Source organism: Apium graveolens, chromosome 2 (assembly GCF_009905375.1).
Source record: "Apium graveolens cultivar Ventura chromosome 2, ASM990537v1, whole genome shotgun sequence".
In the NCBI taxonomy this organism is placed as follows: domain Eukaryota; kingdom Viridiplantae; phylum Streptophyta; class Magnoliopsida; order Apiales; family Apiaceae; genus Apium; species Apium graveolens.
This window is the reverse complement of record NC_133648.1, coordinates 149,417,516-149,433,848: the sequence shown is the minus strand read 5'-3', so window position 1 is coordinate 149,433,848 and position 16,333 is coordinate 149,417,516. Positions and strand designations below refer to the sequence as shown.

Sequence of the window (16,333 nt, the reverse complement as noted above, 5' to 3'; positions counted from 1 at the left end):
ACTTCCTTCGGGAAACTTGTCTGTTGGAACATCCTTCGGGAGCCGACTCCAGGCTCTTTCTCTGTTCGCTCCATTCTAGGACATGTACTCGGTCCTTTGTCTTTTTTACTTTTCTTTTTGGTTTAATCCGAGTATATGGACTAATGTCTCTCTATTTCCGAATTCAGGGACATGGACCGAGCGAACCGTCGGCAGAGACTTGGGACCCAAGGTCAAATAGTTTGGCTGGGACATCTTCTATCCGTCCAGAGAGGATGAGGCGAGATCTCTTCGGTTCCGCGTTGAACTACCCGGCGGCGAACAACCGATCGGAGTTGTCGAACGAGCGGGTAGGTCAAATGTACTCTGACTTCTTCGTTCCCCGGGGCTTCTTCTGGCTTTATGCTGCCTAGGAGAATGAACGGATTTATGACACTCCAGGAGTGCCGAAGGGATATGGCGACTGTGTAGTTGGAGTTTTGGAAGTGGCGTTCAAATGCAGCTTCAGAGTGCCGACGCTGAGGATTTTGAAGCAACTCTTCAGCCAGATGGGGATTGTCATAGTTAAGATGGACCCCAACGGGTTCATCCACATCAACTGCTTCCAGAATAGGTGTCTTCACACCGGAATTACTCCCAACACTCGGCTATTCTGGTATCACTATGATTTCCTAAAGAATCCGAAGAGCCCGAGTTTTTACACCATCGCTCATCGGGCTGGCCGAGCGGATTGGACTGCCACCAACTCCAGCAACAAGACCACCCATACTCACTGGTACTTCGTGAGTGGGCCGAAGCTGGCCGCGATGTCTGTCTAGCGTGATGTGAATGCTTCGTTACTCCTCATGCCGAATTTGACGGAAGATGAGAAGGATAGTTATGCGGCTCTGGTTGATGTCCGCGGGAGCAAGCTTGGTCCCGAAGAATTTCGGGACAGAGACTGGCTCTTGAGTTTGTGGGGTGGGGGTAACAAACTTTCTCCTTCGTCTATTTCCTTGTAGTTTTACTTTTAATTTGCATAGTTGCTTTCCTTTGTTCGCACACCCACACCTTCATTCTGTCTTCCTTATTTACTTGCTTCTGCATATATTGGGTCTGACTTGTACTTTGTCATGTTTTTCAGTGTCTTCAAGGGAGGCTTTGATTGAGAGGAAGAAGGCCAGGGCGGCCGAAAGGAGGGCCGCGGAGGAGGCGGTGAGGGACAAGGCTGCTGAGAAGAGGGTTGTCCCGAACACCCCCGAGGAGACGGAGGAGAGGCCCCAGGCTGAGAGGGTCTCGCCGCTTCGCCAAGTCTCGCTTGCTTCGGAAGGCGGTGAAGGGGATGAGCCGGAGTTCATTGGGGAAGAAAACCCTTCCAAGAGGACCCGAAGCCGAGAGGAGGCCGTTCAATCTTATCTCCCTGGGTGGGGTGTCCTGACGTCCGACCACACCGTCTACCCGACAAGGCAGTCGACGAAGGAGGTGGCCTCGGACCTATGCCACTGTCTCCAGCTTCCTGCTGATCTCCCAACCTTCGCATCGGCCTTCGCGACCGAAGCTTGTACCGAGCTTATGTCCTTTCTATCCCTGATATGTGAAGTTATATTTATTCATCTATCCTTGTGCATATTTCTCTTATTCGTCTGACACTTTTGACTATTGTATTTTTGCAGGCTGCTCCTTGGGCTGCGGCCGTGGACGACAAGGTTAGGGATATGGAGACTCGGATGGTCGAGGTAAAGGAGTTGGAGAGGAGGGCCACGGTGGCCGAGCAGGAACTCGAAAGGGTGAATACCCAGAACGGGGTGCTCGATGGTCAGGCCAAGGTGCTAAAGGCCGACAAGGAGAGGCTGGAAGGGGACCTTGAAAGGGTGAACAAGAGGATTGGCCACCGAAACATCCAATTGAAGAAGTCCCGTAAGGAGCTTCGGAAGATGAAGAAACAGCGGGACTTGACGTAGGAGTGCTGCTTCCAGTTCAACGCTGATTATGTCCTGGAGAAGGCTCACGACCTTAACTGGGATTATAAGCAGTTGCTAGACAATAGCCTGGAGGATCCTATCGGCCGTACAACAGTCGAAGCCCCTCCCGTCTCCTCCGGCGAAGATGAAGAGCTCTCGGATAAAGACCCTCAGGCCTAAGCTTTCAGCCCTGAGGTGCTTGACATGACTGAAGATGATCTTGTTGCGAAGTTTGCTGATGGTGTTTCCATGGTCATACCCAACTCTTGCAGCTGCTTCCTTCGTTCATATTTTCTAATTGTATATTTAATTGTTATTTTTGGTACTCCTGCTTTCGAGCTTTTATAATTTTATTAGCCTTCGGGCTTTTATATTTTAATGAATCTTTCATCTTTTGTCAACATTGTTTTTACTGTATCTCTGTATTTTATTGCATCTTCGACTTTAACTTTTGCCTTAGAAATTTTAACAATTTTAATCGCATCTTCAGCTTTATCTTTTTTCCTTAGCAATTTTAACAATTTTAATCGCATCTTGGGCTTTATCTTTTCGCCTACTTCATGCTACTTCTAAAAGGCCGAGGTCCAAGTCTGAAGGGAACCTCGGGTGGTTGACACTACGAAGGGACCAGCATGACTTCGTTCATTCGGTCAATACTGGTACCTGTAAAACGTGTTGTTAATAATCCAAAAAGAGGATGTGTTGGTCTTCTTTGGGATCGCCCCTAGATCAGGCCGTCATCGTTTTGTATATGTAGCAAGTATATGCATGATGGTGGCCGAAGGGCCCTGTCTTCTTTGGGATCGCCCCTAGACAGGGTTTCCTTTGGGCTTCTTTAATATCGTCTATGAACTATAAGGGAAGGACGAATGAGAAGGTCTTATCTCAGGATTACCCCTAAAGACTGTTCATTCGTCCTTGCCACGTGTTCATTGCAAATTAAATAATATTGGTAGAGGGAAGGATGTTTGATTTTTGTAGGATTGCCCCTAGAATTTTATCCATTCATCCTTCGCTTGTTGGAAAAACAAAGGTGTTGGCCGAAGGGTTTATCTTCTTCGGGATCTACCTTAGATAATACTTCTTTGGCCACTCAATTTGCATTTAATAAAAAGAAATGTGACGAAAAGTGCATTCTTATTCACTATTAAACTCCTTACACTTTTTATACAAAATTCAAAGTACAAATTGACTAAAGGAAATTTCTTATTGATAGAACTTTCAAAGACGACTAACGTGTCATGTGTTTTTGATTGCTTCGCCTGCTAACGTTTCAAGTTTGTATGTTCCTGTGCGAACGACTTCAATCACCTTGTACGGCCCTTCCCAATTCGGCTGAAACTTCCCTTGTTTTGTTGGCATAGAAGAAGCCAGCTCCCTTAGGACTAGATCTCCTATTCCGAACGACCTCTTCTTAATGCCGGAGTCATAGTGTTGGGCTGCCTGTAGCAAATATTTCATGTTTCTTTGGTGGGCAGCCTTTGTTTCTTCTTCCAACAAGTCCACGTTCGCCTTTAGCCCGAAGTTGTTAGTTTTCACATTGTAGACCTCAGTTCGGTATGATTCCAATTCTACTTCAACTGGAACTAGGGCTTCGGTCCCGTAGGCTATCCTGAAGGGAGTTTCCCCTGTTGAAGACCCAGGGGTCGTTCGGTAAGCCCACAAGATCCAGGGGAGTTCTTCCGACCACCTGCCTTTAGCTTCGCCCAGCCTCTTCTTTATCCCTTGAAAAATTATTTTATTTGCGGCTTCGATTGCCCCCATTCCCTTGCGGGTGTGCGACTGAGCTGATTCTTTGTTCGATCCCGAAGTGGTGCAGAAATCTTCGGAACTTGTTTCCAATAAATTGAGTCTCATTATCAGAGATGCAAATCTTCGAAATTCTAAATCGGAGAATAATTTGTTCTAGAAAGAATTTTTTTGCTGTTTCTTCAGTTATAGTCGATAATAGTCGGGCTTTGACGCACTTAGTCATGTAGTCAATGTAAATTATGCAGTATTTTGCTTGTTTTGTGCTATTTGGGAGAATTCCAACTATGTCGACAGCCCACATGGCGAATGGAATAGGGTTGAGAACTGAAGTCATTTCTTCATGGGGTTGCTTCGGAACAGTGGCGAACAACTGACATTGTACACGCTTCTTGGCATATTCAATGGCGTCGACTTTCAGAGTTGGGCAAAAGTATTCTTTACGAAGGATTTTGAAGGCGAGGGACCGACCAGCCAAATGCCCTCAGCAGATTCCTTCATGTACTACTTCAAGGGCTTGGTATTGTTCCTCGGTATTTAAGCATCTGAGGAGGGGTTGGCTGACAGACAGGCGATATATTCTTCCATTAATGATGGTGTAGCTCGATGCTTTGTATTTCACCTTGAGTGCTTCTCTTCGATCTGGAGGCAGGATACCTTTCTCCAGAAAATTTCTTAGTGGGGTCATCCAATCAGCTCCTTGGTGAATTTCCATACATTCTTTCTTCTCGATCGAAGGCGTCTTGGCTTCAGTGAGGTAGATAGAACCAGTTAGGCACTGTGTCTCAGCCGAAGCTAGCCTGAAAAGGGCGTCTGCCCGTCTATTATTCTCCCTGCCAATTTGACTTAGCTCAAAAGTTTCAAATGACAGAGAAGCATCTTTTACCTTGATGGCGTAATCCTTCATCCGTGGGTCCCTTTGCTCATATTCTCTTGAGAAGTGCTTCACTACCAGCATAGAATCGCTAAAGGCCCTTAGGTGCTTCGCCACAAGGCTTCGTGCCAACTCCATTTCTGCGAGGAGTGCTTCGTACTCTGCTTCATTGTTCGTTAGAGGAAAACAGAACCCTATAGCCTGGCATATCTCAAACCCTTCGGGGCTGGAAAGTATTAAGCTGGCTCCACACTTTTTCCAGCGACCAATCCATCTACAAAGAGTTTCCATTTCCCGGGGGGTTGAGATCCTGCGCCCCCGAAAATGTGAATTCGACCATAAAGTCAGCCAAGAATTAGGCCTTAATCGTCGTTCTGGGGACGTATTTAAGATCAAACTCCCCAAGTTCGATGGACCAGGCTACCACTCTTCCCGAGGCTTCAGGCCATTTCAAAATCTTCTTTAAGGGTTGACTAGTGACAACTTGAATCGTTCAGCTTTGGAAGTAAGGTCCCAATTTTCGGGAGGCCATGACCAACCCATATGCGAATTTTTCAGCGTTGGGATATCTTGTTTCTGCATCCTTCAGGATATGAGACACATAGAACACAGGGTGTTGATTACCTTCGTGATTTTCACAAGAACCGCCCCTAGCGTTCTATCTGACACAGCCAGGTAATGTTGAAGAGTTTCCTTCGGATCATGCCTCATCAAGAGTGGTACCTTAGTGAGGTATTCTTTCACTTCTTCGAATGCCTTCTGACTTTCGGAGCCCCATTCAAAAAATTTGACCCTTTAAGTACGGCGAAGAAAATGAGTGCCTTCTCAGCTGATCGGGCGGTGAGTCGGGCGGTCAGCTTTTGGATGTCTCTGATGCATTTAGGGGCTCCCATGTTAATGACTGCTTCGATCTTCTCAGCGCTCGCCTCTATCCCCCGAGCGCTGACCGTATAGCCCAGGAATTTGCCACTGGACATTCCGAATGTGCATTTGTTCGGATTGATCCTCATGTTGTTTCTTCAAAGCATCTCGAAGCACTCTTTCAAGTCTTCGGCATGATCTTGGAACAGTGACTTTATAACTATGTCATCCACATACGCTTCCATGTTCCGACTGATCTGCTCTTTAAATACTTTATTCACCATTCGCTAGAATGTGGTTCCAGCGTTCTTTAGTCCGAAGGGCATTTTAATGTAAGCATAAGTCCCCTTCGGAGTTAGTACGCTATCTTGGGCACATCCTTGTCATTCATAGCAATTTGATGATAGCCAGAAAAAGCATCCAAAAAACCAAGTACCCGGTAGCCAGCCGTTGCGTTTATCAGTTGATTGATGTTGGGCAGGAGGTAGTGGTCCTTCGGACAGGACTTATTGAAGTCCCGTGTAATCTACGCACATCCTCTACTTCCCGTTTGATTTTATGAAGACCACTACATTGGCTAAACAGTCTAGGTATTCAATCCTCTATAAACTTGGCCTCTAACAGTTTTTCTACTCCGGTTTCTATTACCTTCTGTCGTTCGACTGCAAATGTCCTCTCCTTCTGTTTCACCGGTTTGGCCTCGGACTGCACGTTCAAGCAGTGCTTAGCCGTCTTGGGGTCCAAACCGGACATGTCTTCCGGCCCCCAGGAGAATACATCATGGTACTACCTAATTACAGTTATCACCTTCTCCTTCAGATCTGATTCCATGTTTTTCCCTATAGGAACCATTTTTCCCAAATGGCCTGCGTATAGCTCTACCTCTTCGGTTTCTGCCGCGGGTTCGGCGATCGGACTTGAAAGGTCTGCTCTAAACTTTTCCAACTCAATATTCAGTGTTTCTCTGCTTCCATTGTGCTCTACCTTGGCCCTTTTTCTTTTTTCGATTTCGTCCGGCTTCTCATATTCTTGATCTTTTTCCAAGTCTTCCAACATTATAATTCGGGCAGTTTTTTGATCGCCCCTCATTTCTCCTACCCCTTTCTCGGTTGGGAACTTGAGCTTGAGGTGGGGTATAGATTCCACCGCTTCAAAGGTTGACAAGAATGGTCTTCCGAAAATGGCATTGTATGGGCTGTTAATCCGAACCACATAAAACTTCACCGGCTTTTCCACAGTATATGGCAGTTTACCTACGAGGACGGGGATAGCGATTGTGCCCTCAAACTGTATGGGGTGTCCTCCGATGGTGTAAAGAGGAGTTTCGTTGCAGGGCTCCAACTGCTCTCTAGCCAAGTTCATCTTGCAGTAGGTGTTGTGGAACAGTATGTTGGCCGAACTTCCGGTATCTACCATCACCTTCCAGATTTTGTTCTTCCCAATGATAGGGTTAATGATGAGGGGGTTTTCATATGGACGAATGACGTCCTCGTAGTCCTCGGTGCTGAATGTCATGGGCATGTGGGGCTTCGCCTGTCCGAACTGATAGAGATTGTACACTTGTCGGGCGTACTTTTTCTTTGTTATCTTGCTATCCTTGCCTAGGATACTGCCCCTAGATATAGTCTTTACTTCGCCCCTTATCCTGTCCCTTCGCTCTGGCTCTTCGGATTCTACTTCTTCTTCTTGGTTCTCCTTCGGCCCTAGTCTGTCCCTCAGATCTCGGACGAACTGATTAAGTTCGCCTTCTTTGATCATTAGCTCAATCAGCTTTTTGAGGTGGTAGCATTCATCAGTATTATGTCCTTTGTCCCTGTGATAGTCGTAGTATTTGTCGGGGTTCTTCTTAAGATTTGGGACCTTCATCTTGGTCGGCCGAACGAACCCAGGCTTGCCCTTGATCTCATGGAGAATCTTGGAGATGGGCGCATTCAGAGGGGTGAATACCGTCGAATCTCTATCTCGGCGTCGTTCGGCCCCACGATCCGTCTCCTTTCTCCCTTCTTTCTGACCGTCCCTTCGGTCAGAGCCTGATCTTGAGCCTTCATATCTATCAGCTCGCTTCGAGGTCGTCCCTTCGGGAGTCCTTGCATCCCCCAATACTTTCCATTTTTCGGCGAATGTTCTCGCCCCTCACATATATATCATTTAGGGACTTCGGGGGAAAATCATAAAGAGAGGAGCGAAGCTTTTTACCTTTATAGGGGTTTAGCCCCGCCGTCAAAAAGCCCATTGCTTTGATCTTGTCTAGAGTTGTGACCATTCCAGCTTCTTCTTTAAAATGAGCCAGATAATCCCCCAATTCTTCGTTCGCCCTCTGTCTGCAGTGGACCAGGGCTTTAGTATCCTTCGCCTTCCGGCATAGGTGCGAATAGTACTTCAGAAACTTTCTTTTCAACTGTTCATAAGACCTGATGGACCTAGGTTTGAGAGACTTGTACCACATCGAGGATGATCCCTTCCGATAGGTCTTGAACATTTTGCAGAGCATGATATCATTATGCCCCATCCCAATCATCAGCAACTCGTACTTTTCGCAATGGTCCTCAGGGTCCCCCTTTCCGTTAAACTCACTCATCTTGGGGAACTTCCTTTCCTCGCCTGGAGGGGGCCGAGACTGTTCAATTTCTTCTGTCACGATCGGCTCTCGGTCGGCCCTCCTATCTCCGAACAAGGCCTTTTCTAGGCGAGTGAGCCTGAGTCGGAAACCGTCGGGCTCTTCGTCCGAATCAGATGAAAAGGGTTGCTTCGTCCTCTTTCTCCGGGGATGCGAATCAGAGTCGGACTCATCTTCTTCGTCATGCTCCCTACGGTATTTCTTGTGCTTATTCATTCTTTCTGGCTCGTCGAATGGCAACGCTTTACGCAATGTCTTTTCTTGCAACTCAATTTCTTCTCTCTGCAGCTGTAAGGCTATTAACCGTAACGCATCAGCTTCTTTTCGTTTTGCGTGGGCCTCTGCCTCTTTTTCTGCTTGGTCATTTTTGGCCTTGCCCTTCTCCGCAGCTAGTTTCTCTGCTCGGATCTTTAGAAGCAAGGCTTCTTCTTCAGGAGTTAATGTGATGACTCCATCGGCGTTCACCATGGACAGCTGCCCATTATCGGTAAAGCCTGGTGGCGGTGAATGCTCATGAATTATTTCTGTCATTGTCTCGATATCTCGTCTTGTGATTCTTGTATTTCCCACATACGGCGCCAAATGTTACGCCCGAATTCCTTCAAATGGATGAACAGGCTTCGAACTCCGTGATGATGCCTTCGGTTTGACCTGAAAGTGAAGAGAATGCGAGGGATTGTTGCCCCGATTCACCTCCGGCGTGAGAATAAGAATCTGGTTGTAAAGTGCGTAGAAAATACAAGAAAAATAGAGTGTTTGAGAGAATGAATGTCCTGGGCATGTCTTACTTTTCAGGGGATTTTATACCCATTTCTGCCATAAATGTTCTTACGTTACTCATTATTAAGGAGGGAGTGAAAGGGGGCGTTGTGCCTCTTATGCTTTCCAACGGTTGGGAGGAAGAAATGGGCCACAGCTTATGGCATTTTGTGGGCCTAGGCTTGGTGGTCCTTCGGCCCAATAGCAAAAATGTCAGATGGACCTTCGTTCGATGGGTCGTATCGGGCCCATAACCAACATGAAGATATACTAGCTTGAGACCAATGCTTAGATTAAAGATGGTCTACAACTTAACCTTAGAAATTAATGCTTATCATGTATCTGCATATTACTGTTGAGGTATGATTCTTCTCAGAATTTGGCATATGCTTGACCCCTGATGAGGACAGGATCTTGGAAATTTCCTAATTTGCGTTGCTAAGTACCATTTCAATCTAAAGCTTTATTAGTTTTACCAACAACGTTTACAAAATTTAAACAAAATATGAACTTACCACTGAACAGCTTTAAGTGAACTATAACAAGATAAAACAATAGAGCATAACCATTAAATGATAAGCTAGCTTCTGCTTCCATTTAGAAGTTAGCAACTGAATGAAAAACATAAAGGGCAACCCTGATCCACCAGGGCACACAAACATTCAGGATGATTGGGAACGCCACATTCCCAATACCGTGCTGACAACTTTTGTTTATTCCTTCTAAATAATTCATAGAGTAATGAGAAAAAGACTTCAGTTCGATGAGCTGCATACAAATGAAAAAACTTTTGTTTATTCCTTCTGTAGAACTCAAAGGGTAGAAAACGGAAAATACTATATGGGCCAAAATTACTCCAGTTTGAACATTCATCAGATCATGGAGAAAATTCCTGATATTGGGAAAGCAGTTTCCTCCAGAACACCAATATTCTGATTCTGAAAACGAAGTGTGTAGTCAATTAATACCAGGAAAGCGAATTATTTAAATGTAATTAACACGAAACAGTTCAATTCAGGAAACACAGTTTGGCAATTATAAAGTACCTGATGCTAAATCCTGCATGGTAGTAGCTAAACATATTTCATGAACCAAAGGTGATTTACTTGATCATTGTTGAAGATAACCAGAAGTTCCAAAATATAGACCCCGTAGACATGAAAGCTACACGTGCTTGAAGTGGAACCACCCTACGGTATGCGATGAAATTACCAAAATATGTTATAAAGTAGTACCATTGCAGATAATATGAGAAAGTTTATTAAATTAAACAAAATAAAATGTAAGCACAAGGCAACAAGAGTCGCCAAGATTGCTGTGATGGAAATTCAGTAGTATACTGCACTTTGATTAGAGACAAGCTGGGTAGATATCTGTGCCAACTTATGCACAATTAGATTAAGGAACTGAAGCAATCATCTGCAAATTGATGGAACTTCTGATAAAGTAGTCATTCCCTAATCCCAACTAACGCTTGATTTGCAGTGGAAAAGATACAATACTGTACTAACTGTCTTAGTAAATTACTATATATTTATATAGATATGAGGATATCTTTTATAACCTCAGTGGAGAGTACATCTCAATTTTTTTTATGACATGAAGCCTATGAGTGATTCAGGTCTCTGAAGACACACTAATACTACATACCAGAAGAACAGTAACATGCAGCACCCTGTGTTAACAGTTTCTTCAAATATTAAAGAATTAAATGCAGATACATTAAAGGAGAGCCTAATGCAACATACTTATGCCAATGACTGCAAACAGATATGGAAGTATATATAATTATATACATATATAAATATGTCTATGTTTGTGTTCAATCAAGAAATTCAAATTGAGAGAGAGACCAGAAATTCAATGCACTGACAGGGATCCAAAACCTAAATCCTGCATAAATCCCAGAAAATATTATGTTAATATACAATATCATAGGAACCATTGCAGTACAAAGGCCATAAAAAACAAGTTTGTACCGAATAAAAGTGTACGAAGCGCATCTTTTTGGTACTTATTGGGAAGCTCAGAGAGCTTTCCTAGCCATAGATTATTCCAAGCAAAAACAACAGCAATTACACATGGACCAAGTACGATTTGGTTCAACAAAACCTGCAAGAACAGAACATATTATTATTAGTACTTCAGATATAATTCTGCTTACACAAGATATCTACTTATTTTAACAAGTTGAATGCAGAATCCCATGGAATGTGTACCTTTATCACTATGTTTTGGACTGTTTGCTTTGGCATGCACCGTTCAAGAAACTGGTACCAAGCAAAAGAACCAGGGCCATACAAAAGAAAGCCATATGAAGCCATTCGGAGCGATCGAAGCCAGTTATGGTCTGAAATGAGAGTCTGAATATCATCCTAAGAGGACAGGTTTAGTAAAATTAAGCCATAGGTAATCTCGAGATTTGGAAGGTAACGAGAATAACAAAATCATGAACTCAAAGCATGTTACTGATGCAAATAGGCAAGAATAGTTGGATCATGACCCAGACCTGCCGCAAGTCTGTTTCAATAAATACAACTTTACAATAAGTCAAGTTAGAACGACTGACAATAATGGACCTGCAACCTGCCTATTCGCGTACAAGGTCTAAATCGTCTGCACTTGGAATAAGACTACTCCTTGGGTTTCCAGAGCCAGAACCTAAAAAACCTTCTTCCAAGTATCCTATAATCCTACTAAAATTTTTATAAAAGCACAAGGAGGAAGTAACTGGTTAGAAGTTTGAAGCCATCAACATGACACATACTTGAGAAATTACACTGATAAACAACACTATTCAATTCAATTGGCGGGCCTAATTTCGCAAGCCACATATAACGTGAACTAGTGAACTATTCTACAACTGCAACACGTATAAACAATATAGTATCATAACATTTGCTCTCACCTGGCCCTTTATTTCCGCTTAAACCCCCACCCATCCAATGGCCACTCAAGAGAAAGACACCCAAATTTTTAGTGAATCATATAACCAAGCCCTAAAACACTATCACCAATTAGCATTGTAATGCCGAAACTGGTGTTGTGGGCAGTTCATTGAAGTGATAAAATAGCCTAATGATTTATAAAACACACCATAAAATGTAAGAACAACATAAAACAAAAAAAAAATCAAGAAATGTTATACATTAAAAAAAAGGAATAAAAAAAGTGACCTTGAAATCATGTTGAGGTGAATTGAATTTGAGGAATCTTTCACGGAGTTGAGCAAGAGTGTCTCCGGTGACAGCAAGAGTACCGGCAGTCGCTGCTTGCTTTAATGGAAACCGGAAACCGGGTGGTCCGGTAGACTCAACAGAGGAATCACTTTTACTAGATGGGTTTCTTCTTTGTTTTCTTCTCTGAGAATGAGATGGAGGGAATAATCCCCATATATTAAAACCCACTGACTCCATTTTTATTCAGAAAACCTCAAACCGCTCACCCGCCGTCTTCTATGTACACACACATTTGTAAAAAAATATATAGGATTTTTTATAATCCGTCCCATTTTAAAAATCTGTTTTACAAATATACCCTAATTTTATTCATAATTATTAATAGATCCCAAATTCTATTTTTTAAAAAAATTAAATATAACCATGCTTAATTTTAATGCTACACAATTTTAATAAACTGTTATGGATAAAAAACTAAGATTATTATTTGCTGTATTTATTACTAAGATTCGGGAGCTCAAGGCCTTTAATGGCTGCTCTCATGTTTCGTGACTCGATCTGCCTTTACGAGATGCCTACGTATCTCTGTGAATTAGAGAATCAAGCCAAAAAACGTAGTTCTGATTTGTGGGGTGAGGCCCCTTATATAGATGTGGGAGTCCTTGAATTGGACTTGGTATAGGAGACTTGGTGGACAAACCTCTGAATTAGGATAGACTTAGGAGTTCTAGGAAGTAGGAAGCTGATTCCTTATCCTTTTAGGTCCCCTTGAGGCTAATCTATAAGGATTTATATCCTTATCGGGACTCTTCTCAATAGCTGATTTTTCCCTTATTAATTAATTATGAAATTAATTAATAATTAGGGCTTTTGGGCCTTTTTTATTCCATCAGGCCTGATCTGGTCCATCAGGCTTAACCTTTCTGGTCTGAGTGTCATATATCTTTTTATTGGGCCTAGCAGCCATAATTAATTAATAATTAGGGCTTTTGGGCCTTTTTTATTCCATCAGGCCTGATCTGGTCCATCAGGCTTAACCTTTCTGGTCTGAGTGTCATATATCTTTTTATTGGGCCTAGCAGCCCACAGCTTGTACAATTAATGCAGTATTTAATTATACAATCATAATTTATTTATCCCTATCATTTGCCCCCCAACTTTTGGGAAACATTGATTAGGTTTCGCAGAAGTTAAGTCTGTTTATTCCCTTACAGGGTTTCGTTTTTGCATAAAGTGTGGAGCGACCTACACATTTACAATGAATCTTCCTTTTATTCAGGAATTATCTTAATTCCAGGAATTTTTCCCTTATTTCCGGGATTTTCCCTAATTTTCTAGGATTTTTCCTTTAATTTCTGGATTTTTCCCTAATTTTCTGGGATTTATCCTTAATTTTATGGATTTTTCCCTAATTTCCCAGGACTTATCCTTAATTTTCTGGATTTTTCCCTAATTTCCCGGGACTTATCCTTAATTTTCTGGATTTTTCCCTAATTTCCCGGGACTTATCCTTAATTTTCTGGATTTTTCCCTAATTTCCCCGGACTTATCCTTAATTTTCTGGATTTTTCCCTAATTTCCCGGGACTTATCCTTAATTTTCTGGATTTTTCCCTAAATTCCCGGGACTTATCCTTAATTTTCTGGCTTAAAATCGATCAGAATGCATTCGAAATCGATCAGGATGCAGACAAAATCGATCAGGATGCAGCCAAAATCGATCAGGATGCAGCCAAAATCGATCAGGATCCTGATCGAATTAGCTCAGGATCTTACACTCTGGTCGACAGGATTCCTGATCGATTTCGATCAGGATTCTGACCGAATTGGCCTTCAAAGTGACACCCTAGTCGATTGTTACACGGGCTTAATCGACCAGGATTCCTGATCGATTTCGATCAGGACTCTGATCGAATTAAATGGCTCTCGACCATTCTGATCGAATGAAATATCGATCAGGACTCTCTTCTCTGTCGATCAGGACTCTGATCGATCTTAGGGGATTTCTTCCCTCCTGTTCGAATAAGATATCGATCAAGACTCTTTTCTGTGTCGATCAGGACTCTGATCGATCTTAGGGGATTTCTTCCCTCATGTTCGAATAAGATATCGATCAGGACTCTCTTCTGTGTCGATCAGGACTCTGATCGATCTTAGGGGATTTCTTCCCTCCTGTTCGAATAAGATATCGATCAGGACTCTCTTCTGTGTCGATCAGGACTCTGATCGATCTTAGGGGATTTCTTCCCTCCTGTTCGAATAAGATATTGATCAGGATCCTCTTTTGCATCAATCAGGACTCTGATCGAACCATATTAAGGTTCTGGTCGATTTTTGACTTTTTAAATTCCACAGGAGCTTCTAGATTGTTCCTGATACTTCTTGTAGATGGGCCTCTAGGTTGGGCCTGGCTAAATGGGCCTAAAAACGCCTCGTATTCCGAGCTTTTCGCCTATATAAGTGTAGTGTGGAGTGAGAACCCTCACTTCACTTCCCACTTCTCATTTTCTCTCACAATTTTCTCTAGAGTTCTCCCTTTGAGAAGGCGATTTCCGGCTACCAAAGCCACCGCAGCTCCACCATTTTCAAGTATTTCTGGGTTTCAAGCCTTCAACCGAAGCATATCAATGGCGGACCGTGACCTGGCTCGTTTGCAGATGATGAATGTCTCTAAAAGAGGTACAAACATTCAAATTCAATCTCCATATACTTCCCTCATTGATATGATTAACTCGAGAGGTGATGAATATCCTTCTCTATCTGAGTTAGATTCGTATAATCATGGTAACACTTTTCATGAGTTAGATGGTAGGATAGAGTCTATGAACACCTTGTACAGACTTCCACCCCACCTTAGGATCACTCCAGCCGCCCCTGGGGATAGGACTTGTAATTGGGAGGGGGATACCCTGTTCATTTATCGAGGAGCCCTGACCGCAGGTCTTAGGTTCCCATTCCATGAATTTATTCCTCGTTTACTAGCCGATGTACGAATCAACCCTTGTCAACTCCCTCCTAACGCCTGGAGGAACATTATCTGTTTTATGGTCCTTTATCTCAGGAATAGCTTCCCTCTTTCCGTAGCTGTCTTTAGGAAAGTTTTCCAATTCTATAATAGTTCCATGAGTCAGCCGGGCTGGGTTTTAATTCGCCAACGGCCCAAAATTCCCCATATCTTTGATAGTAACTCTATAGTCGAGAACAACCCTAAATGGAGGGATGAGTTTGTCAGGCTGACCTGGGCTGGGGGTGATTGGGCCACACTCTTCCGTAGGCCATTTTGCAAAGTATCAGATGGTAGTCCTGGTAGCATCGGATTAACTGATGAGGAGGAGGTGGCCTACCAAGCCTTAATTTCAGATGATGGGAAAACAGACACCTGGACCCTTTTAGAGGAGTTTTCCTTGAAGAAAGTTGGTCTCTCCCAGGCCAGTGATAAGGGTAAATTTATACCTGCGTAATTATTTTTCCTTCTCTTTAATCGCACTTTTTCTTTTTTCTGGATTTTAATATTCCTTCTACTTTTCCTTTCAGCTTGTGAGGCTATTAATAATGTCAATAGGCCCAAGGAGGGGGAATCTGGCCGCCAGAAGAGGGCCAAGTTAAACAGGGACCCCAGGAGCAAACCTGACGGTCCTTCTTTCCTTAAGCCCCACGTCCCGGTGGTTGAGCTGGGGGACGATGTGGATCCTCCACTTAAGGCACATTCCTTCAGGCCTAACTGGGGCTTCAGGAGGAGCGATACGGTGGTTGGATCCACCAAACATGCCAAAGATTGGTCGTACCATTCCATCACTCCCCACGATTTCACTGACATTGTTACGGGGAGTGATATCGAGACTATTGAGCTTCTGGGTTCTCAAGCCCAAGCTGCGGTAATTTTCTTTTTTCTTCTCTTCCTTTTGTGAATTTCAACTTTTCTTGTATCCCAATGAATTTGTGCTAACTCATACATATTTCTTTGCAGAGTAATACCTATTTCCAGGCGGCCCTACATCAGGCTAGATCCTGGAAGGGTAACTCTGATGATTTTGAAAAGGAGATGAAGAAGTGGGAGGAGAGAGCCAAGGTCCTGGAGAAGAAGCTGGACACGAAGAAAGAGGAGCTGGCTAAGGCTCATTCCGAGCTGGTGAAACTTAGGAGCGATAAGGATAAGCTCATTGATGACTACATGGATTCTGACAAGTTTAAGAATCTCATGGAGATTCATGATGATGGTCTTTATTCCCTACAGTTTACTCAGGGATGGGATGCGGTCGTAAAGGCGGTTTCTGAGAAGCACCCGGGCTTAGTCGACCCTAAGGACTTTATAAGTCCCGAGCAGGCTGAGTCGGAGGACAGCATAGACGCCCTCTTCAACTCCCCTCAGCCAGATG

At 43.5% G+C, this 16,333-nt stretch overlaps 3 protein-coding genes across 5 annotated transcripts; all 3 read right to left on the bottom strand.

The window, feature by feature from the left end:
- Positions 1-3,158: 3,158 nt before the first annotated feature.
- Positions 3,159-3,776, bottom strand: LOC141694424 (uncharacterized). Its single transcript, XM_074499217.1, has one exon. The coding sequence runs from the start codon at positions 3,774-3,776 to the stop codon at positions 3,159-3,161; it is 618 nt and encodes a 205-aa protein (XP_074355318.1).
- A 376-nt stretch (positions 3,777-4,152) lies between these two features.
- LOC141694408 (uncharacterized) lies at positions 4,153-4,833 on the bottom strand. The gene has a single exon (XM_074499216.1). It carries the CDS (start codon positions 4,831-4,833, stop codon positions 4,153-4,155), a length of 681 nt encoding a protein of 226 aa, XP_074355317.1.
- Positions 4,834-9,347: 4,514 nt separating this feature from the next.
- LOC141707914 (uncharacterized) lies at positions 9,348-12,259 on the bottom strand. Of its 3 annotated transcripts, XM_074511359.1 has the most exons (7): positions 11,956-12,259; positions 10,999-11,154; positions 10,759-10,891; positions 10,633-10,672; positions 9,826-9,969; positions 9,635-9,717; positions 9,348-9,547 (listed from the first exon to the last, which is right to left on the bottom strand). In XM_074511359.1, the coding sequence occupies exons 1-5, from the start codon at positions 12,193-12,195 to the stop codon at positions 9,882-9,884; spliced, it is 657 nt and encodes a 218-aa protein (XP_074367460.1). In that variant the 5' UTR covers positions 12,196-12,259; the 3' UTR covers positions 9,348-9,547; positions 9,635-9,717; positions 9,826-9,881. The 3 variants fall into 3 exon arrangements, with proteins under 3 accessions (XP_074367460.1, XP_074367459.1, XP_074367461.1); XM_074511358.1 differs by having other exon boundaries at positions 9,348-9,717; XM_074511360.1 differs by having other exon boundaries at positions 9,348-9,717; positions 10,999-11,142.
- Between the last annotated feature and the right edge of the window lie 4,074 nt (positions 12,260-16,333).